Source organism: Camelus dromedarius, chromosome 4 (genome assembly GCF_036321535.1).
Source record: "Camelus dromedarius isolate mCamDro1 chromosome 4, mCamDro1.pat, whole genome shotgun sequence".
Classification (NCBI taxonomy): Eukaryota; Metazoa; Chordata; class Mammalia; order Artiodactyla; family Camelidae; genus Camelus; species Camelus dromedarius.
This window is the reverse complement of record NC_087439.1, coordinates 81430516-81458103: the sequence shown is the minus strand read 5'-3', so window position 1 is coordinate 81458103 and position 27588 is coordinate 81430516. Positions and strand designations below refer to the sequence as shown.

Below are 27588 nucleotides of genomic sequence, written 5' to 3'. Positions count from 1 at the left end.
TTCCTTGGGCTTCGGGTAGCAGTAACTTTGTATATCTCCCTCCCCCTATCCCCTACACTTTCCCAGCCTTTGAGCAATAGTGAGCAAGAGAATCATTTTATAGACAGTAAGGATGTCTCTCCTTGCCCTGTTCCACCACTGAAACAGTCAAAGGCTCCCTGAAGCCTTGGAAAAAAAGAAGCTGGAAGCACAGGTTGGCTCTGTCCCATTGAGAGCCAGGAAGAGGGATGGAAACAACTCTGGAGATGTGCTTTAAGTCTTGAACCCCAAAAGGAAATGAATATTAAAGTCTGTGGTAAGATGTTTCAAGCATTACATCTTCATTTATGTAAGTCTCTCCCACACCAGTACTAAATTCTTGCCACTAAAGCAAGGACTAAGGTTCTGTCCCAACAAGAGATACTGTATCCAAAAAAAGGCACCATCCCAGCCTCCCAAACAGCTTTTACACATCAGTAAGACTCTCTCAAAGGACCTATCCACAAAGGGACCCATCACTGCCCTCTTGCTAGGGCAGTGTGTGAGTGTAGGTGGACAGAGGTAGAGAGCCAGGGTTGCCAAGGATCATCTGACCAAAGTGCCTAGGTATCTCTATACTTACAAAATAAAATCTCCAGTTTAAAGGAAAAATTATTGCTATAAAAACAGAAGCATGTTTTATTTTAATCCTGTCGAGGGAGAGGGATGGAAAACACAAAATGAGGGGAAGGGGTCTCTTTATACACACACAACATTAGGACCAACTACAAGGAACAATACCCATTTCCACTCCTTCCGCCAACTCCTATGTGGGGTCCAAGGCCAGCTGAGAATAGATGGAACAAGAATTAAGACACTATTGGCACAGGAACATGGCCAATACACCAAAAGATGGAGAAGAGAATTTCTCAGGGAGCAAAGCCCTGGGCCTCAGCTGCTTTCCCAGTGGAGGGGGAATGAGAAAACTTTGGCTCAGCAGGAAGGTGGTTGGCAAAAATCAGGGTTACCGTAGCTGGACTCTCCAGATCATAAACTATGGGTTGAAGAGAGTCAAGACGTTTATCCAGTCCATGCTGTTCTCTGCTTTCTCCAAGACCTCTTCTCTTCAGGCTTGAGATTACTGAGAGCTGGTCTGGTTTTCCTCTTCATTTTGGAAAGCAGGGGAGTAAGTGCTTATTCTACCTTTCCTACATCTAGGCTACTTAATTACTACTTTTTTGGCTCTAAAGAGACAGAAGCCAACCAACAAGGCCGGCTCCCTTTGTGAAAGTCGGCTTGAAAGAGCCCTTGGGTTGGCAAAACTGACTCTGCAAGTTTCTCTGAGACTGCCCCTTATAGACCCCAAACATGTTCAGAGACACTTTCAATTGTATACATGAGATATGGACAGAAATACTTGGTTCCTCTCTACTTGGGCTAATAATCCCATCTTTGGTTGGAGATGGGGTTTAGAGAGAGAGAGAACAGATGATGGCAGAGGGAAGAATTAGGGGAAAGCAAGGCAGTTTACACTGAGTTACAGATTGAAGCCTCTGAATTGTGATAGAGTCATCTAAAGCTCCAGAGAAGGAAGGGGGATTCTCTGACACAATATGAAAAAGTGGAAAATAGTTTAGTGGCAACCCTGTAATTCCCATAGACCAAAAGGGAATGCATCCAAAAAAAAAAAAAAAAAAAAAAAAGGGAAAAAGACTGAGTGAATGAGCAGAGTCCAGCCTTCTATCTTAAATCTGAATAAAATTAACCCATTCATCTAATACTGCTTCAAGTACAATCATGAAGACAGATGGAGCTGCAGAAATTCACACTAAAGCAAAGAATGGGATCAAGTAGCCTGTCATTTTAATCTCAGGCACCTCCCTTTTAAAAGTCACCCAGAAAATATCCTTGAGGACTTAAAGATGAGGTCCACTGTCATTTCTCCTCCAATACAATACCCTTCCAGGACAGCCTGATGAATTAAGACCTCTACTGTAAGTTTAATGGGCGGGAAGTGAAGAACAGAAAGGCACTGAGATTTGGAAAAGCTAGCAGCTAAAGCCAGAAACAAGGTTAAGGTCCTTGTGGCATCCAGAACTGGGGGTAGAATGGGAAAGGCAGGGAAATTGGTGGTGGCTTCCTGCTGTCCTTTGGCTTTATATCCTTCCCCTGCCTCCCATTCCTCCCAACAGCTCATGTAGCATTGGCCTGCCAGAGGGGATGTAATGCCCAGACCAACTTTTTATTGAGCTTATGCAGCTAACAGACTTGTAAACAGTGCCAGTTGACAAAGTTTTGCTGAATATTACAGCCTGTGTCCACTAAACACACCTCTCTCTGAGATTAACAACAAAAAGCCAAAGTAAACAAATACTGAGAGAGAGAATGAAGAGACACATCTTGAGTCTTCCAGGAAGGCAAAATAGGAAAACGCCACATGGCTTGGTCCCAGGCGTTCACCATGCCTAGAGTGCTGCTGCTGTCACCAGTCTTCCCTCCTGCCAGCGGCTGGGGAGAGGTGAGGGGGAAGGGTCATCTTAGGCATGCTGCAAATACAGCATTTGCTGGTGTTGACATCCTCCTGGGCTGTGGTGGCAGACCGCTGTGTCAGGAGCCATTTCCTGGGAGTAGCAGAGGGAGCCCAGGTCCTCAAGGCAGCCTGAGATGGCAGCTTACACACCTCAGCGGGGGTACCTTGCCCCTTTTCTCCAGTGCAGTTCAGCATTGAGGTTGTCTATTCCCGGTTGGCGATAAAACCTGAGCTGTTTTCCTTGCAGGATCCCCCTCCCTTCCCCAGCTTGGGGGATTAGTGGGAGGGGACAGGGGAGGATCACTGAGGGGGCAGGGGGATACCCCGGGGATCGGTGACCTGGCCCTCTTGCAGGTTCTTCACCAGTTGTGCAAGCCAGCGTTTCGTGGTGGTGTCATCTTTTAGCACCTGGGCGAAGGTAGTGTCCTTCAGCTGGTCAGGGAGGCACTGCCTGAGTGCTTCACGTGCCCTACATCAGAAACAAACACACCAACCAGGGAGACCAACAAATAAACCCACATTTGGGGGGCAGGGAAGAGTCTCTTTCTTAGACATAAATATATAGACCCCTGGGAATCTATGGCCCTGCCAAGATACTTTAAGAAGCCATAAAAATTCCTTAAAGCTTGTATTAAGCACAGGTTCAGAGATCTCCAAGATCTGTTGTCTGCAAACATTTTCAGAATGATGCCCCAATGTAGAATTTCGTGACAAAGCAAATGGAATAAAATGGTGCAACAGTTTACTTCAGTTCAAACTGCTGATTTATAACAGTAAATATTGTCAAAATACTCATGTTAGAAATATATGGGTGATAATAAAGGAAATTTCCAAAATCAGTACATTAACAGGGGATATGACCTGACTCACAGTACAATAAATTAATGAACTTTAATTCTAAACTGATAAAATTTGTGTCTTTCCAAAAATGGCTTCAGTTTAATAGTTAAAATCCTTAATAAAAAAGGGGGGTGGAGGGGAGGGGATAGCTCAGTGGTAGAGTACCTGCCTAGCATGCACAAGGTCCTGGGTTCAATCCCCAGTACCTCTACTTAAAAAACAAGTCAATAAAAAAGGGGGGGGGGGTGGTGAGGAGGGTACAGCACAGTGGTAGAATGTGTGCTTGGTATACACAAGGTCCTGGGTTCAATCCCCAGAGCCTCTGTTAAGGAAAAAACCAAACCAAACCAAACCAAATCAAACCAAAACAAACAAATGAAAAACCCTTAATAAGAGATAAGCAGTAAAAACAAAACTATGGTAGCAATATTATCAGGTGAACTTTGAAATATTTTCTTTAAAAGAGAACCAGTAAAAGCCAAATCTGAAAACTTCAAAAAGGCCATTTATAAGGCGGTTTTTAAAAAAAGCTATGGCTTTTGTACTCAGACTAGTTTTTTTGTACTCAGACTAGCACAAGTTGAGTTTTAAACATAGTTTCAAACTTTGGTGAAACAGAAAACACCAAAGAACAGGACAAAATGGTCAAAGAAACAGTGAGCGCTTAAATAACGTCAGTGGCAGAAGGCGGAGTTCACATTAAACCAAGTTACCCTTATTCCTAGGAACACAGAAATCAACCCATTATGTGGTTTAGCAGAATGAGTAAGTGGCTTTCAGCATGAATTATGGATTTACAAAGCAAAAGGTCAAAAATTTCTAAACTGCGCCGTATCTACAATGTGTAATTTCTGGTAGGAAGATTATGAACACAGGGAGATAAAATAATTAGCTCAAGGACTTTACAGGAATCAAGAAGAGAACTGAAAAAATAATTTAAGAGTGCTCTGGGCCTGTTCCTTTTTAAAGAGATCTTTGAAGATATATTTTTTTTTCTGATCACCTGAAGTAGCAACAGAAAGCTCAAACCACAGGAGTAATGTATCATAAGATTCCCTGGGAACTGCCTGAACTCTCTGGAATTTTACAGTAGGGTACAGAGTCCCAGTGGAAAGATAAAACTCTGACAGAATTTTAAATTCAGCACTTCAGATTTTACAAGGAATTAATCAAGGTCTCAGACAAACTAAATATAGTTTTATCCCTTCCCTGTCCTAAAGATATAAGAGCTATGCCATGAGAGGGGGCAACCACTCACCAGAGTATTTCCCCAAAGTCCTATAAATTCTGTAAATGTTTACCTGGGATTATCTGAGAGTCGAAGGTAACATCTTACTACGTGCTTCAGCAGACGGGCGGAAGGCTCTTTGGATAGCTGCAGGACCATCTTACCCTGTTTCCCCCCAAAGAGGGTGGGGTGGGGAAAAAGACACCAAACACAAAATAATTCTAGTTGACATCAGAGATCAGATATTGCAAAAATCATTATACAAAGTTCCATGGTTGTTACTTCTAGTTGGAAGACTGAAGCCGCTCAGTGTCGACTGCAAAGGGGTTGTGTGATCAGAAGTAGTTACAAAGGGGGTAGATTAAAGAACTCACCAAGATCATGGCAACATGAGAGAAACGCTCATACGTCTGACATATATAAGCCAAACCAGTGTCATCTAAGAGGATCTTCTGAAGGATGAATGTGGCAACCTGGTGTAAAACAAAATTAAGGAGTCTAAAACATTGCTCAGATTTGCCTTCCAGCTGACTACTCATCTCCCAGAAACAACATGAAGCAGAAAACTAAGCAAAGATCCTGGCATTATATATACCTTACTCAATGAGATATGCATAGTACAAAAAAATTAATAAATATTACCATATTGAACACTTACTTTGTGCCAGAATTTTTCCTAAAGCCATAACACACATCTTATTTTCACAACAAACCTATGAGGTAGGTACCATTGCTATTCTCATTTTATATAAAAGGGTAGATAAAATTACCAGATTCTTAAAAACTAGAGACTTTCTCAGTTACTAAATACCTACTGTGTGCCAGGTACCACTGAAAATCAATAATTTGCCAGGTTAAGGTCCCAAGTGACAAAGCCACTAAATCGCAAAGCTACTAAGTCTAAATCTAGTTTGAATACAGAGCCTCTTTTCTTTCCCATGGTCCAAGATGATTTTAGAGATTCAGCTATGCCTCAACTTCTTCCAAATGAGGTTAAGTAAAGCTTTTCCTATTCTTAAAAGATTTTTAAGAAAATAAGATTTTTAAGTCCCCCTTCAAAAATTGTTCCAACAGTAATAAAGTAATAAACTCAATTTAAACTCATTAACTCTTACATAGAAGGGATTTAAAAAATACTAGTTTAACTCAAGTCAAATAATTATTATAATGATTCTCTTCCTTAGCTGCTCATCAGAGCCAACTGTGGGAATTACTTATTTTATTTTACTATTTTACTGGGGTAAAACGTAGTTAGCTAAATAATGGTCCCTAAAGATACCCAGGTCCTAATCACCAAACCCTGGGGATGCTACCTTATGCAGCAAAAGGGACTTTGCAGATGTGATTAAGTTAAGAATTTTGGGGGGGTGGGGTAGGGGGCAATAATCATCCTAGATTATCCAGGTGGGCCCTAAATGTAATCATCGTAAGGATCCTTACAAGAAAGCAGTAGAGGGAGATTTGACCACAGAGAAGGTGATGTAGAAGCAGAGAGATTTGAACATGCTAGACTGCTGGCTTTGAAGATGGAGGATGGGGGAATGAGCCCAGAAATGGAATTCTAGAAGCTGGAAAAGGCAAGGAAAGGGATTCTCCTCTAGAGCTTCCAGAGGGAACATAGCCTTACTGACACCCTGACTTCAGCTTGGTGAACTGATTAACAGTTTCTGGCTTCCAGAACTGTAAGAGAATAAATCTGTGGTGTTTTAAACCATCAATCTTGTAGCAATCTGCTACAGCAGCAAAAGGAAACTAATACAAACATATACACAGTAAAATGTGCAAAGTATACTAATCTTAAGTTTATCTTGATGAATTTTTACCTGTGTACCCATTTGTGAACCACAACCAAATTAAATATAGAACATTTCCAATACCCCATAAGATTCCCACGTGCATTTCCCCAGTCAATAAATATCCTTCCTACTGGGTCACAGCAGCCTACCCTATGACCCAGCAGTCCTTTTGAATCTTACTTTTGAATACTTTTCTACCCAGCCTGCCAGTCTAGGTTCACTTTTTATGTATAATGCTTAGTCTAACATTTTGCCATAGTAGGCTCCCAGTAAAGTAGTGGTTCTCAATCAGAGCTGTGTGACATGATCACCTGTGAAATGTTTAAAAAATCCTGATGTCCACGTTCTGTCTCTGACCTATTGAACCATTCTCCAGGGTAATGAAGTCTGGACATTTGTAATTTTTAAAATAACTTATTTTGGAAAGCTGTTTGGCAGTATTCACTATAAACATAAAGTGTACAAGATAAGGTGTCTGTTTGTATGGAACAAAAGAAGAAAGACATACCAGGAACTGACTACTAACCATAAAAGGCAGGATAGGAGAAGTATTCTAGTTGAAGTGTGAAGGTCAATGGGAACCTCTACACATCAAGGATGAATCAATTCTAGTAATGGGCAAGGAATGTAAACACAGGAGGGATCATTGGGATGGGGGTTCCTGGAAGATGAAATGTCATAAAAGAGAAAATGAGTCTTTTTCTGCCCCAGCCTTATGGCTTCTTATAAAGCCAAACTTGAAAAACCTATTCATAGCCAACTACTAATAAAAGACGACAGAATACAGTTTGCAACCATTCCAATTCTGTCCCAGAAATCCATTGAAATTAACAAAAAGAACTAAAATTAAGGAGGAAATGAACACAGATCACATGCCACTTATTCTTTTTGTGTTTAAGTAGAAAACTGAAGACCGAGGTATAAACCTTCCCTAGACTGGCAAGCTGGGTGGAAAAGTATTCAAAAGCAAAATACTTGACTTAAAAGCTGCCAACTTCAGTTCATGACATCTCTCCTTCCATCCATTATTTTTAAACAAACAGCGATCTTAGAATGATTCCCACAGGGAAAGTTTTGTAGAGACATACCCTAAGAAGGGGTTACAGTTATCTACATCTTCCAGGGAAATGAAGAATACATGGACTTTAAAAAAACATTTAAAAAAAATCCAAAGATAAAAAATTCAAAGAAGAGCTGAAAAAACATGAGAAGTGAGAGGGCAGAGACTAGAGGAAAAAAATTAATATAAAATTAAACTGCTACATCTATACATAGAATATTTCTACAAAGGTTCTGTAAGAAAGTGGTCATATTGGTCACTACTAGGGAGAAGAACTGAGAGGCTGAGGTAGGAGACTTACATTTATTTGTATACCCATTTATACTAGCATTTGAGTTTTTTATTTGTATTGGGCATTCAAAATAAAAATTTTTATATCATTACATGTGCTTACATCCAACTCAGCAATAAATACTTACTGAATTAAAAATGAAAGTGACTAGTCTAGTTAATGTAACTAGACATACTTTAGAAGCAGAGGTTAGATATTGCTAAAAATAGCAACATGGAAAAGTATCCTTGAGAAAAATCACATGATATGAAATTAAAGATAGAAAGTAATTAGAGACAGAAAAAAGATACATATATAAAAATAGACTATATAGCATTAACTGATGTTGCTGGAGAGGTCAGAACAAATTAAAGGGAAAACTATAAAAATTAACAAAAAGGAGACACAAGGAGTAGGCTCTTTCAGAAAAAAACTCTGATACAGGTTATCAAATGAGGAAGGCAGGGTAGAATGAGTGTCCAGCACGCACAATGTCCTGGGTTCAAACCCCATATCTCCATTAAAAATAAATAAAAATATAAAAACTGAATTACCCCCTCCCCCCAAGAAAAATAATAAAAAAAATTTATCAAATGAACTTAAAAATAATATAAGAAGCTTAAAATATCCATACAGAAAAGGCAAGTTCACCAAGAAAATAAAAAAATTAGGCTGACCCAAGATTTCACTACAACATTCAATACCAGGAGACAACAGGGCTATGGCAACTGAGTTCTGAGAGGAAAAAATGAGATGAGAATTTTATACTCAGCCATGTCATTCATGGTTAAAGCAAGCAAAGTAGGCAGAAGCTCAAGTATATATATACACTTAATTATGCATTAAAATTGTCTGGAATAATACACCTTTGACTGAGAAGTGGGTTCAGAGAAAAGGGAGAAATTTAGTGTTTATTTTGATATTCTTCCGAAGAGTGTGGGTTTTTAAAGCATCATTATATAACAATTTTTATTCAAAAGAGAAAAAATATTCAACAAAGTTTCAAAAAACTTGAAGGGAAGCAGAAAATGATCCCACAACCATAAAGAAGTAGCCTAAGAGTCAACACAATATAGAATCTAATTAACATATAAAAGCACATACCGTTTTAGAAAGTTCACTGCCAGATTCCATAATGCGCAAACACAAAGGGATAATTTCTGTTGTCAATAAAAAGTTGATTACTTCCTGCTCATCTGTTTTCACCAGGGCCCCTAAAGAAAATATGGACAAACAAAATTATTTGAGTCAGGATTTCCAATTAAACTTGTTCATCCAGCTACGTGTGGAACTTAAATAACATACAACACCAATGGTGGTTTATATGTCAGAGAATCAGATTCATATCTTTCCTTAAAAAAAAAGGGAAGAAGAAAAAAAGGCACAGGCTGTTATCTGTAACACTTAAAGATCAGGCACCAAGTTTGGTCCATCATACAGTTAGCATCAGTTAAACTTCTAGTGATGCTATCACTCTTGGTAGACAATTATACAGTAATATCACCATCTATTCTCCAAATATCTTAGGCAAGAGAGAAATCTACATCAGTAGCAGCAAAGAAATGACGTCAATTTGAATCCTACTTCACAATAGGCATAAACAAATATTACTTCCTGGTTATATAATTGCCCCTCTTTCCCCTCAAAGCATCAACATTGTAGGGTATACCTAAACAAGAAACACACACACACCAACACCTGGACTCTAATTCTGGTTCCACAACTAGTTTACCTAATTTGATAAAATTATCTTCCCTTTGCAGGCCTCTGCTTCTTTAAAAAAGATTTGGAACAAATGAATTCTAAAATTTATCCCAGTTCTATTATTCTGTTGGTTTCTGAACTGACACCAGTGACCAGGTGACACAGTCCAGTGACACTGTCTCAATTCTGTATACAGGGAGGCAGAGTCCCATTAAACAAATGACTGTTCCCTGAGCTGTCCAATGTATCACTAGCTTTTATATGAAAGGCCTTGGTTAACTGGACCTATAATAACTAAAGTCAATCATTTCAGGTGAGAGTAAGGAATATCATTTACTTTAACCAGAAATGACAATCTATAAATGCCTTATTGCTAAACCTCACAGCAAACAACACATGCTACACTAATATGGCCTAACAGATGTCAAATTATTACTTTACTTAGGTTTAATTCCCCCTCCCCTCACCACCCGTCTCTAGTAGCCACAAATCTGATCTCTTTGTCTATGCCTCACTTAGATTTTTCACATATATAACCCATTTTGAGTTAATATTTGCATAGAGTACAAGGTATGGATTGTGGTTCATTGTTTTATATATCGATACCCAATTATTCCAGTACCATTTATTGAAAAGACTATCCTTTCTTCATTAAATTCTCTTTGCACCTTTGTCAAAAATCCAACTGACTATATTTGTGTGGGTCTATCTCTGGACTCTCCATTCTGCCCTACTGATCTACAAGTCTGTCCTTCCCCCAGTATCACACTGTCTTGACTACTGTAGTTTTCCAGTAGGTCTAGAAATCAGGTAGTGTGTATCTTCCAACTTTATCCTTCTTTCCAAAAAATGGGTATTCTAGTTCATTTGCTTTTCCAGATAAATTCTAGGGACACCTTTTCAATTTCTATATATTTAAAAAAAAGTCCTGCTGGGGTTTTGTTAGAATTGCTCTAAGTCTACATATCAGTTTGGGGAGAATGACATCAACAATACTGAATCAGTGATATACCAACTGATGACCATGGTATATCTCTGCATTTATTTAGGTCTTCTTTGACTACTTTTATCATTGTTTTAGTTTCCAGCAACAGATTTTGCATGTATTTTATAAGATTTACACTCAAGTTTTTCATATGTTATGGTGAAATTTCAAATTTCTAACTGCTTATTGCTAGCACATAAAAATGATTGATTTTTGTATACTAACTTTATATCCTGCAACCTTGTTAAATTCACTAGTTCTAAGAGTTTTCTGTAGATTCTCCAAGATTTTTCAAGGTAGTTAATCATATTGTCTGTGAATAGACAGTCTTATTTTTTCCTAATTTGTATGCCCTTTATTTTTTTCTCTTGCTGTAATACACCAGCTAGGATATCCAGGATGAGACTGAGTAAGAATGGTGAGAATGAACATCCTTGCCTTGTTCTCAATCTTAGTGGACAATTTACAGTTTTTCATATTAACTATGATCTTAACCATAGGGTTGTTTTTGTTTTCTAATTTACCAGGTTGAGAAAGGTCCCCTCTATTCCTACTTTGCTAGAGTTTCTATCATGAATGGATATTGAATTCTCTCAAAGGCTTTTTTTAAACTACAGAAATGATCATATGATTTTTCTTCTTTAGTCTGTTGATATGGTCAATCACAATGACAGTTTTGAAAACTGAACCAGCGTGCATTCCTGGGATAAACTCCACTTGGTCATGATGATCTTTTTTATATTATTGTTAGGCTTGATTTGTTAGCATTTTGTTGAGAATTTCTGCATCTATGTTCATGAGGGATCCTGGCCTACAGTTTTTTTTTCCCCCCAATGTCTTTTTCTATTTTTATTACCATTACTCTGGAATGCTGGTCTCACCAAGAGTTAAGAAGTCTCCTCTCTATGGTCTGGAGAAGTTTTATAAAATTGGCATTATTTCTTCTTTAAATTTTTGGTAGTGTTAACCAGTTGAAAATATTTGGGCCTGGAATTTTCTAGGCCGGAAGGTTTTTCACTACACAACTATTCAGCTTATCAATTTTTTCTTGAGTGTACTTTGGCAGACTGTATTTTTGCAAAGAATTTGTCCATTTCACCTAAGTTTTCAAAGTTAAGGGCAAAGAGTTATTAGCAGTATTACCTTTTATTCTTTTAATGTCTGTAGAGTCTTTTATAATGCACCCCCTTTCATTCATGATATTTTGTAATCCATGTCTTCTTTTTTTTCTCCACCTATCTGGCTAGAGGTTTATTAATTTAATCAAATTTTTTGAATAAAAAATTGAGGGTGGATAAAATGCGTGAAGGTGGTCAAAAGGTATAACCTTCTGGTTGTAAGATAAAAAAAAGTCCTGGGGATGTAATGTACATTATGGTGACTATAGTAATAATACGGTATTGTATGTTCAAAAGCGGCTAAGATAAATCTTAAAAGTTCTCATCACAGGGAAAAAAATGTTATAACCATGTGTGATGAGGGATGTTAACTAAACTTACTGTAGTGATAATTTTGCAATGTATATATACAGTCAAATCATTATGTTGTATACCAAAAACTAATACAATGTTATATGTCAATTATATCTCAATTAAACAAAATCAGCTTTTGGTTTCACTTATTTTATATACTGTTTTTCTGTTCCTACTTTCATTGATATCTATTCTTTACTATTTCCTTCCTTTTTTTTTTTTTTTTGCTTTGGCTTAATTTGCTCCTTTTCCTAGTTTCTTACATTGAAAGTATAGATCACTGAAGGCCTCTCTTTCTAGAATAAGCATTTAATACTATAAACTTCCCCTAAGCCCCGTTTTAGCTGCATCCTACAAATTTTGATACATTATATTTTTATTTTCATTCAGTTTAAAATATTTTTTGTTTTATGGTATGTATTATTTCATTTATATTCAAACTTGTTTGATAACCCTTGAACTGTAGGAAAAAGTCTAAAACCAAATATTCACCTTCTGCTTGTTCTCTCAAATGACTTGGGAAAAACTGAGTTTCAAAAAATATATGCAAGCGTAGGCAACTGACTTAGTACTGTCCAAGTATTTTTTTCACCCCCTCCACTGTCAACTTTTATCCTAACATCACATAAGTGTATCATCCAAATGCAGTAGTCAAGAAACCAGCAGAAGTAGGATGATTTGAATCAGAACTATAAATATAAATGTTTTCTTTTGGCTGGAATCATGTTGATGTTTTAAATCCTACATGAGAATGTATCTTAAAAGTAGAAAAGAATACATTGGAGAAAAGTATCTAATAGAGTATCATTTAGGAGATATAAAAAGAAATAACATTCATTTAGAGAGTATGAGATAACAGTTACTCCTTAAAGGAGACTAAAATGCTTCTGAGAAATGTATCTTAGAAATACCAAACTTTTAAGTTATACTTCCCGATTCACGGTTTATAATCATAGGGATATGACAAAGGTTGAACATAAAAATAATAACCTAACAAAAACAGTTTGTATAATCAATGTTCTTTTGTTTGGTTAGTACTTTCAGCAAAAGCTATCAGAAAAAGACACTGAAAAAAGGAAGGGCAATTTAAGAAAGAAACCTTCTTGAATGTATTTACATTTCACAAATCCAAAGATAGTTCTTTCCCACCCAGGAGTCTGAGATCTGAAATAGCTGATATATTATTTTCTTGAGTAAAAAGTATTTTAGACACATTTCCCACTAGAAACATATATGGAAACATTAACTTGAGCATGCAGAGATTCAACAAGATAAAACAGAAGGCAAACCCTTGGAGTTATGGGAGAATAGCTTAGCAGTGAGAAAGACAAAAAACCAAACCAAAACAACAAATTCAAATTCTTATTCCTGTAATAGTCTTTATTTATTTACTAATGCTCTTGTTCTTTACTTTTCCTAAATTTAGTAAACATTTCTGCATATACACTGAATTTAATGGGCCTCATAGCTTTAGTAACAATACTCAGAATGGTACCTGATAAGAGCAATCATGTTCCTGATGTTCATTTATTAGTGAAAACAGACTCAACCTCAAAGATGAAAACAAACAATCAGTGAACAAAAACTATCAAAAGCCAGACAAAACACCTATGTTAAGAACACTGTTTCGAATGATGATTTCAGATTTTCAAACACAATCCTAATAACTTACCAATAACTCCAAGACTTGTTAGCCGAAGATACTCAAAGGGACGCGTTTTACTGACAGTGTGCAAAAAAGGGTACAAAAAAAGTGGGATGTGTGCTGCAAGAAATGCTGACCTGGAAGAGAAAATAATCACATTCAGAGCCCAGAGTTAATTTCTAAGGATTCTGAACATTCAAATTTCCAGGTGGCTAATTCTGTTAGGCCTGTAACATTGCTTGACCAAGGAATCTCTAGGAATGACTGTTGCTGGTTATTAGTCTAGACCAGTGATCCGTAGGTGGGGTAACTGTGCCCCCCAGGGTACATGAGGCAATGTCTGGAGATATTTTTGGTTGTCATAACTGAGGGGATTGTCATCCAATAGGCAGAAGCCAAGGGTGCTCCTAAATATCCTACAATGCATAGTACAGCCCCTTCCTGTCCCCCTCCTACCACAAACAATATCCAGCCCCAAATGCCATTGGTGTCAAGGCTGAAAAGCCCTACCCTAGACCAATGGTTAAGAGAATACATGCTTTTCCCTGTAACCAGCACCAAGTACTTTAAAAACTGATAAAATATCCAACTGCAAGTTTTAAAAAATAGGCCATAAAATGTAATTAATTAAGTGCCCGAGAGATTCTCCTGGATATTCTCTCTCATCTAATAACTGAATAATAATATTCATAAGTACAAGCTGACAAAATCTTATTAACCAAGATAATAAAACAAAGCAGCCAACACCAGGTTTATCTGCTATGTACAAATACACACTTTCTGTTGTTGTTGTTAGAGCTTTTAGATACACTAAACATTCTAAAAACATTTTAATCTGCAGATAATATGTTCAGGCAACTAACACGGAATCAGTCTATTACTTTATATAATTTATAGTGACACCTCAAAGGAGAGTCAAAACCCCCCAAATTTTAACACTCAGAGTACTCTTACATTTTTCTTAAGTGCTTACAAATAATTTTCTTATCAACTTCTTTAAAGCTCTGAAAGGTCAATGCCAACCCAGCACTCAGATTTTACAAGGAAAACTTGACAAAGTAAAGGCTTTAATAAGATGACTATTAAGTGTCTTAGGGCCATAAAAGTCACAAAGTAGGTTCCTGAACAGAATTTCCCTCTTTTCAATTTCTCAGATATAGCAGGAAGGCAAAAATGTCTCAACTTGCATGCCAATTCTCTCATTTATTACAGAGGTTGTCTAGAATCCTGTATTAACAAGAAAGATTCTGAAGCCAAAACTGGCTTACTATGTGAGGAAAAAGTGCTGGGTTCAAATACTTACTGAACTCCTACTAAATGAAATGCACTAATCCTCATAGCATAGTGATGCCTACCATGGATTTAGGAGGGAGAGAATGCCATGTGCCTGATCTTTCCTGAGAGGTGACAACCATTCCTTTAAAGTTCCTTGCTATCAATGGGTAAAAAGTAAATGAGATGGAACAGTACTCAGCCTTAACAAGGAAGCAAATTCTGACATTTGTTATAATATGGATGAACCTTGAAAACATTATGTTAAGTGAAATAAGCCAATCACAAAAAGACAAATACTGTATGATTCCATTCATATGAGGTACTCAGAGCAGTCAAAACCATAGACAGAAAGTAGAATGGTGGATGCCAGGGGCAGGGTGGCAGGCAGAGGGATGGGGAGTTGTTTAATGGGTATAGAGTTTCAGTTTTACAAGATGAATAGAATTATGGAGATGGATGTTAGTGATGGTTGCACATCATGAATGTATTTAATACCACTGAACCAGACAGTTTAAAATGATTCAAATGACACATTTTATGTTATTTATATTTTATCACTATTTTAAAAAGCAAAAAAAAATTAATTATAAAAGAACATGTTAATTATAAAAGAACATAATCCCATGCTGTTACTACACTAAAATTTGGTAAACTAGAGATGACAAATTCTTCAGAGGGAAAAAAAAAAAAGTAAACGAGAGCCCTGAAGAGCCACACACACACACATGCACCTCTTCTCATCATTCAGAAGTAGTGTAGGACCACATTCAATACAAACTTCCCCTCCCACACTCATCCAAAGCACTTACCTGGTTTCTGGGTGTGATGCCACACACTGCAGTAATGCCAGAGCATTGCAAACTCTGTTAGACTGGTGTGCTGTCAAGGTGGGTGGATTGATAGATGGATAAATATTTACAATTTCCTGAAAAATGGAAATCAGCACCAGATGAACAAGGAATAACTTTAATTCCCATGGTATGAAATCAAACAACTTTAATTCCACATATCCTGAAGAACCAAACCATCAAAGAGGGAGCAGAAATAAACCATTTTCCCATCCTTTCATCACAAATGAATTCGACTGAGACTATTTGAGACATTACTACATATATCTCTAGGAAGACTTCTATAGAGGCAACTGTGGTCACCCACACTTCCTCCTACATCCTGCATCATCTGTTGAGGCTTTCACTTGAAGGACTTTTACATTTATAATCCCTCTTTTTGTCAACAATGTACTTTAAGTTATGGTGATGAGACAGCTAGCCAGAAAGTGTTAGTAAATGAACCACAGTGACTCAAAGAAGTTTGTTTGGTCAGGTAGCAACTACAAAAAGGGGGAGGTAAGAACAAGGGTGTATGTGTGGGGATATATACAAACATCAGTGAATGTATGTGTTCTCTGTCAAAAGATGATTTGCTGAGTACAATTCCATTTATCTTAATTGTAAAACTTTTACACAGAAAATAGTCCTATAAGAAGGATTAGTTTTTTGGACACACGTAATAGAGATAGAATGTGAAAAATTAATCTAATTATTAGGAATTGTGAACAATACTTTAAAGGATGATCATTCTATCTTGGTATCTTAGGACTACACCATTTCAACTTACTCCCCACAAATGACCATTCTGGTCAGAACCAAATTTCAGTTATTTATTCTTTAATGTTTAAGTATACCCAACTTTAATTGTAGAGCTGTTATACTTTATCTTAATATTTTCTTTCCCCAGAATATACCTTTCAGTCCTTATACCTTCCTTTCCACCTTCTCTTCCCCTGTCATGTAGAATTATTTTGTAGTACTCCTAAAGCTGTGTTTCTCAAAGTGTAGTTCTTAGACCACCTGCATCAGGTCACCTGGGAGTGGGTGAGTTGCCTGTTAAACATACAAATTTTTCATCTCAGACTAAATAAATCAAACTTCTTGGGTAGGATCCAAGAATCTGCATTTAACAAGTACCTCAGACTTTTCTAAAACAGATTCTTACAAATGCTGACGTTTTAACATTACTAAAGTTTTCAAAATCATTTGGGCAAAGGCAGAGAGGTACAAGAGTGATAAACAGTACTGAACTGCAACTCATGGATATATACCCACCTGTAAAAGTGCTGCAATAGTACCAAATGAATGCCACAGCATGGGTGCAAGGTCAGGAACAGATTCCCGCTTCTTACTTAGCTCCAGCAAAGCATTTTCCCTTGTCTCAGGACTGGACAGCTCGTTGATCCACTGATATATCTTTTCTCTATCCACCTGGGCCAATGCAGTAGGCACAGGCTTCAAGTGAAGACAAGAAAGTAAACATGTGAGTTTCATTAGAGTCAAACCAAGACTTACTCTGCAGTAGTGCTTTAGAGGAAATTTATTTTTCATAAATACCAGGAGAGCTTGTCTCAATACATATACTTGATGTAAACTAATTTAATCTATCAAAATCTAAAATGCACAAATCTCTTAATAGTTCCATGTTTATGTACCTCCAATGTTCACAGCAGCACTATTTACAACAGCCAAGACATGGAAGCAACCTAAATGTCCATCAGCAGATGACTGGATAAAGAAGTTGTAATACACATATATATTCCATTATATATACATATGTGTATATATATATATATTCACATACATACGTTTTTTATATATATATTATGTGTATATATATATATATATACACACACACACACACACACCCACAACTTCTTTATCCAAGCTGAACAGCCTTCTATAAATGGAAGCTTGATTAGAAGCTTTTAGCTTAATGTTTATCATTTCACTTGCTTGACCGAATGAACCACAAAGTGAAGTTCTGCTAAATGGACTGAAATACCGTGCAACTTAAGTCTTCTTTAAGTGCCTCATAGTAATCTGCTAAAAGCTGTTTTGTAATCCTCATCAGTGATGCTCCTCAAGAAAACACAGGCTCCTAAATGATGTAGAAGGAAAAGGGTACTTTTCCCCCACTTCCAACAGCAAAAGCAGTATGGTCTAAGCACTTGCCCTTTCTATGCTGCTACAGATAGGCCTTCAACTTTAAAAAGTATTTTTGGAAATGTAATTCCCACCAGAAGATAGGATATGTTTATTTAGAGTATTACATCACCTTAAAAGCTCAGTGGGAATAACGGCTAAAATTTGAGCTTTGGGTTTCCTGTCCACAGTCTCTTGGATGGCCACAATCCTAAAGAGGGCCCCACAGACAAGGCTCCAGCCATACAGTATCTATACTGTATCTATACAGTATCTATACTGATTAGTCATTACTCACTCCTAGAGGCTTGTCTTCCATACACCACTATAAGTAAACTCCATCACCCTTTCTAGAGCCAATCTGTGACCTGTATCCAGTACCCCTGTACCCATCCTATCCTGGGGAACCCTAGGTGAACAACACCAGGCTGCACTGGTACCCATAGTCAGCAAATCATGGCTTCTGAACACCAGACCCCATCCCCAAATATTCCATTTCCAGAGTGGGCTTGGCTCCAGCAGAGCAGACGGTTCCCTTGGAGTAGTGCTAGCACTCTGGAAGGCCAATGTCTGGTGTCTACTTGGGTCCCTAAGGCGATGACCACCTGTTGCCAGTAATATTCCAAATTTCGAGGCTACTTGTGGGAACTGCAGCCTCCATGGGACTTTGGTTCTAAGAGAACTAGAGATGTCAGGTGGATGGTAGTGTGGTCCTCTCAGGTATACGTTTGGAGATATGAGTTCTGTAGCCATTCTAACAACAATAAGGCAGTGAGGACAGTTTGGTACCAGGAAATATCTGAGGTAGGGACCCTTCTTTTCATCATCTCTGTTGAATTTCACCCCCAACTTAATAAAAGGAGTTAGTTTAAACACTGAATACCTATTTGTTATGGGATAAATAGAATTATTTCTTAAAAATGAGAGCTCACATATACAGTGCTTGCTTTGTCAGGCACTGTCTTACGTTATCACTCTCATTTGATGAGGAAACTGAGAAACAGAGTTGTTATTTAAAAGTTAAGTGGCAAAGCCCAGGATTTCATCCAGGCAATCTGGCAACAGAGTCCATGCTTTAACTGCTTTGCTAATGCTGCTTCTCACTTGCCTGAAATATTAGGTCTGATCTAAAGACAACTGTACAAAAACTATTTCTACACAACAGAGATAGGGAATATATAAAAATCTCAGACAAAATTAAAGTGTTACTGCTGTTAGTTCAGCAGAATCTGAAAAAACAATCAGCACCCATGAACAATATCATTGATACTAAGAGAAAATCTCTACTTATTGAGATTATGAGACCATCATTTTAATGGGAAAAGTCAGTGAAATAGTTTGACATAGTTCTGTATGTCAAATCATGGCTCAGATGGACATAATTGTACTAATGACAGCCACCAACACACCCCCCCAACCTACATCAACAAGTAATTTTATAACATAGGGAAATTCAGTTATTTTGGAAAATAAAAGGGAAAATCTTTTAACATTTTGAGTTATATACTGATTTACATATTAATTTACAGTATCAGACAACTGATAAAATACTTTGGACATCACCCCTGAATAAAACTGCAAAACACAACTCTAGCATCTGACGAGATCTATATACCACATCTTCTTTATCCCTGACTAGATCCTAATGGTAATAAAAACCCAAAATGCCTCTCTCTTTCTGAATCCCAAGGATCATTTAGACACAAATTTCACAAAAATATTAGAATCTGAAAATTGATGCCTTCCTAAAAGGGAGTGGGGAGTAAAAGAGTGGGGTGGGGTAGATGAGGGAACTATATTGTACTTTTTGAAACATGGTTTCATTTAATGATCACAGCAGTGTGGTTATCATCCACATTTCACAATTGATGGAACTACGAGTAAACAGTAGGCAGATTTCCTCCTCCTCTCATCTGTATTTATTTATTTTTTTATAATTTTTTTGGGGGGAGGAAGTTAAGTTATTTATTTATTTATTTATTATTTATTTTAATGGAGGTACTGGGGATTGAACCCAGGACTTGGTGCCTGCTAAGCACACACTCTACCACTGTGCTATAACCTCCCCCTCATTCTGTATTTAAAGATCATCTCCAAAGATTCCTAGTTCACTTGCTGCAATTCTTTTAACTTATAATTTACTAATACATTTCTGAGGTGTAGCTGATATGAATACAACCTACTAGCACACACTGTCCAGCAGCAGAAAAACAAATTCATCTAACTTCTCTTTTGGAGACTACCTAACTTAAACGCACTAACAATAAGAGCAGGACACTACCACAAGAAAAGAGGTTAACATTTCTTGAATCAAATGAAATCTATGGATCTTTTCCTCATGAAAATACACAACTTCAAGTTGTTTTGCACATAATTTATTTTTTCCTGAAATTTACACATTTCAGGGAATTCAGACTCCTCTGTAACCCATTTATGGACTCAGAATTAAAAACTTGTTTATCAAGTTAAAGAATAGGAAAGACCTAGATTTGCAAGTAACTATACTAGTCCATAACTAGAATGCACACTGAAATGGGAACCAGAAATGGTTTCAAAACAGTGTTGCCATTTCTAAAACTGTGTGACCAAAGATAAATCATTTCCTTTTCTAAGCCTCAAATTTATTATTGGTTAAATGAGGAAACTAATATATTAAATCACTACCAAAGTCTCAGTCAGCTCTAAAATATTAGAAATTTCTTCCTTTAGTATAAGAGACTAATCTAAGTGGCTCTTTTAAAAAAAAAATCTATTTTATTAAGGTACCATTTGCATACAATAAAATTTTCAAGTGTACTCCTCTTAAGTGTACATTTCAACGACCTTTGAGAAATCTATAAACCCAAGTGACCACCACTACAATCAAGATACAGATCATTTCCACTATCATCCCAAATTACCTAGTATTCCACAGCCAGCCCTCCACTATAGATTTTCTAGGAACTTTTTATAGGAAGCAGCATTTATTGAACATACTATATGCCAGTCACTGTGGATTATCTCAAATTATTCTCAAAATTCTGAGAGGAAACAAGTTCAGGGAAGTTTATCATACTTAAGCTCATACAAGCAAATACAGGGCAGAATTAAACTCATCTACTTCTCTCTAGAATCAGTGAGCCCTACTTGTTCTATAGGATTGAAATCACAAATATCCCTCCAAATTGAAGAAATTATTTAAGAACCCAATATACAGAACTTTAAGTTTGATTTTCTGTTACAGTTGGATTTGGCTAAACAGTAGGTTCAGTTAACATATCCCCAAACAAAGTCATTTATAAGAAACCTGATTTGGACTATTAGTTATCATCCTCAACACTTCCAAGATCAGAAAGAAGCACTTTTGTTTATAACTATGTATTTTTAGTTATAACCTGCTTAAAGTCAGTGGTCCTTTCCTTGAAACAGATGTGTTAAAAAATGTTTGTACCGTCAAAATTTAGGAGGGAATCGTTATTCTCTTTCCTGTGTCATGGTTTGTATGTGGCAAATGTATTTCAAGTAACTTTTTTCCTTCAGTAAAGCTTAACACAGGCTAAACATATATCAAAGTGAGCCACCAATGGTTAACTCCAAGTGTCACAAACACAGGGTACTAATAGTTGTCCTATTTCTGAAAAATCTTAACACAGTGTGAAAATGAGAAAGATATTTAGAACTTAAAAAAGAAAAATATTTACTCATAAATGGGGAAGAAATATAGTTTCTCCTCCCTCTGAGTAAATTAAAAAATTGTTGTTGATGGCTCTCTTAAACAGAAAATAGACAAATGTATCAATACAACTTTAGTTCAAGGGCCAAACCAACTGTTGGTTTTCTTACCAATGAATATGTGACAGTGTATAAAGAAAAAAAGGAATTAGATTGGAAGAGATTATTTTCCCAAGTCTGATGATGATTCAACATGTGACTTTGGGTGTCTATATAATGACGATATTCCAAGAAAACACACTTTCTTAATAGTGCCAAAGGGAGATGTTAAATTAGTTAATTATCCTCATGTCTTTAAAAAATAAGAGCCAGAATGTTCTTCAAAATAACTTTATAAAAATGGAAGTGAATAAGCAAAGAAGTTAGTTAGTTTGCTTAAATCTTCAGGAGACAAAGGAGACAGTGTCTGAATTAGACCCTTCAGAATGCACAATGTTCTTTTTACTTGCCAAAGAGGAGGGCATCTGGGAGTCAGCGCTGCTCAACAAAAAGGTATAAAATGACTAATGCTGCTGCTGGTTACATGAAAAAAGACGGAATAACAAGAGTTTAAGGATGTTAGAATTACCATGGGAAATTATAAAAAAAACAAAAACAAAAACAAAAACAAAAACAAAAACAAAGAAACCCACACTCAGTGCATCTCCTAAAGGCTTACTTTGGCAGTTTTAAATCACGAGTATAACATTCATTACAGAAGACCCATGCTATGTGAAGATCTGTGGTTCTATTAAGCTGAAGCAACCTCCAAGGTCCATAACAAGCGATGTGTTACTTTGTTGAGGCAGGAATTAGAGTCCCAAGGCTGAAGTCTGGGAGCAAGTCGTTAAACCAATGAGTGAACCTAGCCAACCACTGAACATTTTGTTAGTCTTATTTAATACAATCCTGTGTGCTATTTCTGTCCCTATTTAGTAGATGTAAGAAAGAAATTATATTCTATGATGGCAATAATGAAGATGGTAGGATGTATTCTGTAAAAAAATCACTCCACTATATTACAAATTGCTGGCATAATATTTTTTAAAAAGTCGAAATTTAAGACACATGCCAAATTATCTCAATTCCTCCATCTAGTGAATAACACTCTGCATTCATATGTGATCATATTCTCCTTTGATAGTACTCTCTCTCCAGCTCAAGCGATGATTTACCTGTTATTTTAAAAAACAAATAAAGGTATATGCAAATACAAATTTTCACCATTAGGTATCTTCTTCAGTAAGAATCTTCTCAAGTGGTTTAGATTATTACCAGCACCACTGCATGTATTATTAACTCTTTTCAACTTCTAGTGAGTGATGTACACCATTAGTGTCCTTTACCCAGATCACAATAATACAGGCATTTTAGCCTAATGGAAGGCTTTAAGGATTGGGAAAGAGGGGGTTCAACTTATCTATGCTTCAGACTCCTCAATAACCAAATATTCCAGTGAATGAGTGGTACAAGGGAACTTATCAGAGCTTCTGCGTGGTCCAAACAGCATAACAGGTGAAAGGGTACCTAACAGCTCAACTTCTAAATAAAGGTAAGGCATTGTAAATTAAATTTAAGAAACATGTATTGAGTACTTACTATAAGTAATCAACCACAGCTTTAATGGCTGCTCAAAAATGTATCAGGGAGCAACTGAAAATAAAACGAATTGAATAGGTAGAGTTTGGAGAGGTATAAGGAAAAAAGCAGCTTGATATCAAAGGGTAAAGAAGACACAATCAGATTCTAAGAGATGGACAATCTAATCCTATTAGAATCCTTTGTTTAATTTGCTCCTTCCCTACCAGCAGCAACCTCATCTTCTGACTGGCTTTTCCCCAAATTATATATAAAATTTGGGAGAAGAAACAAAAAAAGGTGGGGAAATTGCAATCACCTAATTGAGAAATATAAAAGGTACCTCTCCACTGTGAACAGTTACAAACATTTAGAAACATGGTGACAGGGGGCAGAGATGCCACTGGCCCTGGAAATGACCATGTTTTTCGTAGCTTAAGGCAATTTTTTTTTGGTCCTCTGTTTAGTACTTATGTCATTTTGCCTGGTAATGCAACTTCAGTATATTACTTTATCCTTAAGTCACTTCATCTTGTTTAAACTGAAAAAGCGAGGTGGGCATTCACAAGAGTGTGCTCAAACTGTATGATCCCATTTGCCCATTATGGTTACTTGCTCTCAGCAGTCACCTCCCTCATCTGTACACCCTCATTCAGCAAAGTCTGTGCCAGGAACTGTCTGGCACTGGGGTAATCATGTAAACAGGACCCATACAATCCCTGTCCTTGACCTCAAAATGGGGACAAAGAAACAAGTAAATAAACACAAAAAATACAAATTTAACAGGAGCCAGACGCCCACGTGTGTGTGTTGTGTGTGTGTGTGTGTGTGTATGTGTAAGATGGAGGGTAAGAGCATTCCAGGAATAGAGATCAGAAAGTGCAACTTGGACTGGAAAAGCGTAGGTAGAAGAGATGGAACGGCCGCCAGTGTAGCTGGAGCCGGCGTAGCAAGTGACATAAGAGACTGAAAATGTGGGTAAGGACCATTACGTTCAGGGAGGGCCTTGCAGGACCATGGCAAGGAGTCTGGATTTTATCTCAGTGCAATGCGAAGCCATGGGATTATTTCAGACAGGTTAATTTACAGTGTTTTCCTTGGTAAAGGATCACTCTGGTAAAATGAGATGTGTGAAAAAAGGTTTTAAACACAGAGAACCGTAAGTCAGAAGAAATAGTTATTCACTTCTCTGAGTCTTTGATCTTGCATCTGTAAAGCAAGTGGCTTGAGCTAGAAGCCATTTCCTCCCCTCCGCGATGTGCCTAGGCAGGAGGTGGTGAGAGCACGGGCGGTGTCAAATGGACCACGGAATTCCCCTCGCCCCCACCGACGCGCAGCACTCAACCGGCTCCCTGAAACTGTTGGTCAGCGCAATGAATCAATGAATGGCCCGTCCCGGCCGCCAGAGAGGCGCTCCGTCCGCGGGACCAGGCCTGGGAGCTGGAAAAGAACGCGATACGCCGCGCGAGAGGCCAGGGAGCCGACCGGCAAGGAAAGTGGCGGCCGGCTCCGCCACAGACAAGCGCGGCGAAGAGGGAGGCTCGGGCCTTGCTGGTTGAGGAAAGGAGGAGCAGGACTCTCGGCTCCACACAGGGAGCTCGGAGAAAAGGCCGAAACGCAGGGCTGAGGGATTCTGGGCCCAGGCCGGGCGGCCCAACCACTTACCGCAGCCGTCGCCAGGCTGTGCATGTTGGGAGCGGCCGCGGCTCTCCTCCCACCACCCGACGCGTCCGACCCGTCCCAACTTCAGCACCGCTGCCGCCAAGGATGAGCTGCCGCAGCCGCCATCCGCCTCCAGCTCGCTCCGCCCCTTTCGCAGCCCTCTGACCTTTCACCTCTGACCCCTCCCACACAATCTCTTCCCGCCGCTGGGCTCTCGGAGGTGTTAATAGCCCTAGAGTACGTCCTTTGCCCCTTAAGATTCAGGACCAGAAGGACGTCTACCACCTACTAGTCCCTGCATCTCCCAGACTGGAGCAGGTATTCCCGAGAAGGGCGTGAACTCTGACCCTCCTCCGGAGGCCAGTAAAGGGCGGGAAAAGCCGGGCAGTGCCAGGAGGACAAGTAGTGCGCATGCCCAGCTGGGCTGAGGAGGCGGGAAATATTGGGAGAACGAAAGTGCGTTAAGTGGAAAGTGCGCATGCGTATTACGGTCAGGGCAGGGGCGGGGCTACCTCGGCGAGACTCCGCTCGCTTCTGGGGCGGGGTGAGGGCGTAGGAGGGGCGGAGTTTCCAGGCTTGCGCTCACACGCCCCGTCTGGTCGCGTCGAATGTGCGTGCGTGCGTGCGTGTTTGCGTGTGGTCACAGTTCCCGCCATCAGCTGCTCTCCCTGACTAGGGGGAGCGAGCGGCCCCTCTCCTTCGTGCTCGGTATCCCTTCCTTCCTTACCCTCGGCTCCTCCCCCTCCGCGCGGACACCGTGCTTCCGGCAGGCCTGTCCGGGGCTCCGGGCTCTCAGGCACAGGTAAGGCGGGCCCAGCCCAGCGAGCGTCTCAACTAAGCCGTTTTACCCCGGCACCCCTCCCCCCGCCCCGTGCGGTCCGCCCACTCGGCGTTCACTCTTCTGGAGTTCGCCCGGCTGCTGTTTAGCTCGCCCCCATCCTAGTGACGCCCCCGAGGCCTCGCAGGTACTCCACTTGGGTCTTCCCCCAAGCTTTTCCTCTCTGACCTGGTCTGTACTGTCACTCGCTACCTCTGCAACCCGAACCTGGCTCCTCTTTGCTGGGGGCTGTCGTCGTCCACCCCTCGCCCTTAGCGAGGCCTGCTGTCTCTTCAGGTGACTTCCGTTGCCGCAAGTCCATCAGGCCTTGGGACATGATACTGTTTCACTCTCTTCACCATTCCTCACCTTCTCTCTTTTAACTGTTTCTCACTAAAAGGCATGAATTATATTTTTGTCGTGCTTTTGCTCCAAAATCCCTAGCCATCAGATCAGGTTGTCAGGGTTTACCTATTTTAGGTTATGATCCATGAAAGGAAATGATAATTGAAAACAAAATCTTGTGTTCTGAAGAGTTAGCCTGTAGTGGTTTTGTAATCCTTTCAAAATTTAGGCTCTGTGTAAATGTCCCTTTTTGGGTGGCAGTATTTGACAAGTCTGTTAACTGTAAAAGCTATCAAACAGAGGATATCAAGTAGGCAGTTGGATATACTGGGTTGGAGCTTCGAGGAGAGCTCTGAACTGGGTTTATAGGTAAATGTATATATATATATACATATATATATATATACACGTGTATATATATATATACACATATGTACGTTATCTGCCATGTTGACAGTAATTGAAGCTATATATGTGGATGAAGTTGCCCAAAGAGAGTACAGTACTAGAAAAGAAAGGAATCCGCTGAGGGATTCTTGGCATTTAGTAAGTGGATAGAGAAGTACAAGTCTTGTTAAAAAAAAATGAAAGAAGTTATCGATAATGTTGAAATTCTGCTGAAAGCTAAAGTTGAATGAGGCCTGAAAAGCCTATTGACATCAGAGTAATGGATGATCATAGGGATAGATGTTTGACGGAGGAAAACGAAATATCTGGGTTCAGTCCTAGGGCTTGTTCTCCTTTTACTCTTCCCTTCCGCTTTAAGCTTTAAATTCTACCTGTATATTGATGGCTTAATTTTTATTTCCAGCATGTTCCCTTTGTTTTCAGTTCAAGATCTAAATACCAACTGTTTGCTTGACATCCCAAGTTGATTTTTTTCTTAGGAATTTCAAATATAACATGTCTAAAACAAAAGTCTTAGGTTTCTCTAAAGTCAAATGTTTTCTTTTCCAGTTTGCCATTTCATTAAGTGGTGTATCCGTTTATCCATTTATGGAGTCTAGAAACTTGAAAGCCATTCTTGAGTTCTCTCTCATTCCTTGTATACATACCCTTTTCAAGTTGTATTTATTCTGTTTCCATTATATGTCTTGAATCTATTTCTGTAGGTTTTCAGTATCACTTTTCTAGTTCAAGCCACAATCCTCTTTCACCTGGACTTAATGTCACTGGTTCCCTGTATTCTCATCTGTAAAATAGGAATAATAATCACCTTATTGGATTGCTGTGGGGATTAAATGAGATAACCATGGTAAGCACATGGCACACAGTAAACAGCCAGTAAGCATTCATTGTTATTTTAATTGTTGTTATAAGCTGAATCACTTCAGTGCTCTCCTATCTGGTTGTCCTAATTTATTCCATCCTTGCTCCTTTCACTCTCCTTCCCAAATCCAAACAAACCACATCACTATTCCATTCAGTAGTAATGTGTCATTTCTCTGCTTAAAAACCTTCAGTAGATTTCACATCACTGTTTATTGCATTTAGGGTAAAATTCAAAATCCTTACTGTGATATACAAGATTCTGCATAACCAGATACTTTACTACTTCACCAGCTTCATCTTGCATGATTCTCTTTTCCCTCACTAAACTCTAGCCACATTGCTTTTCATTTCCGTAGTCACACCAAGTTATTTCCCATCACCGGGCCTTTGCACATGCAGCTCTGTATTATTCCAGCATGACCATCCCCCAGTTAACTCATTCTTTAATTTTCAAGTTCAGTGGTACTTCCTCAGAGAAGCTGTCT

The 27588-nt window shown here is 38.6% G+C and overlaps 2 protein-coding genes across 4 annotated transcripts in view; one reads left to right on the top strand and one right to left on the bottom strand.

Moving 5' to 3' along the window:
- Positions 1-630: 630 nt before the first annotated feature.
- Positions 631-25071, bottom strand: CNOT9 (CCR4-NOT transcription complex subunit 9). The gene is made up of 8 exons (XM_010988327.3): positions 24673-25071; positions 16870-17049; positions 15574-15689; positions 13517-13626; positions 8788-8897; positions 4931-5029; positions 4630-4721; positions 631-2957 (listed from the first exon to the last, which is right to left on the bottom strand). Exons 1-8 carry the CDS (start codon positions 24694-24696, stop codon positions 2789-2791), a joined length of 900 nt encoding a protein of 299 aa, XP_010986629.1. The 5' UTR covers positions 24697-25071; the 3' UTR covers positions 631-2788.
- Positions 25072-25246: 175 nt separating this feature from the next.
- Positions 25247-27588, top strand: part of USP37 (ubiquitin specific peptidase 37) — a 77257-nt gene continuing 74915 nt past the window's right edge. For all 3 annotated transcript variants that reach the window (XM_010988326.3, XM_031452174.2, XM_031452173.2), the window contains exon 1: positions 25247-25471. The gene's annotated coding sequence lies outside the window, so the exon portion shown is untranslated. The remainder of the gene's footprint in view (positions 25472-27588) is intronic.

Excerpts from the sequence above, each read along its gene's own strand:
- CNOT9 (XM_010988327.3), bottom strand. The coding sequence starts at position 24,696 with ATGCACAGCCTGGCGACGGCTGCG. Across the intron at positions 8,898-13,516 it reads AACAAGTCTTGGAGTTATTG|GGGCCCTGGTGAAAACAGAT; the intron begins GTAAGTTATTAG and ends TATTTTCTTTAG. Across the intron at positions 5,030-8,787 it reads GCAGTGAACTTTCTAAAACG|GTTGCCACATTCATCCTTCA; the intron begins GTATGTGCTTTT and ends GTTTTACACCAG.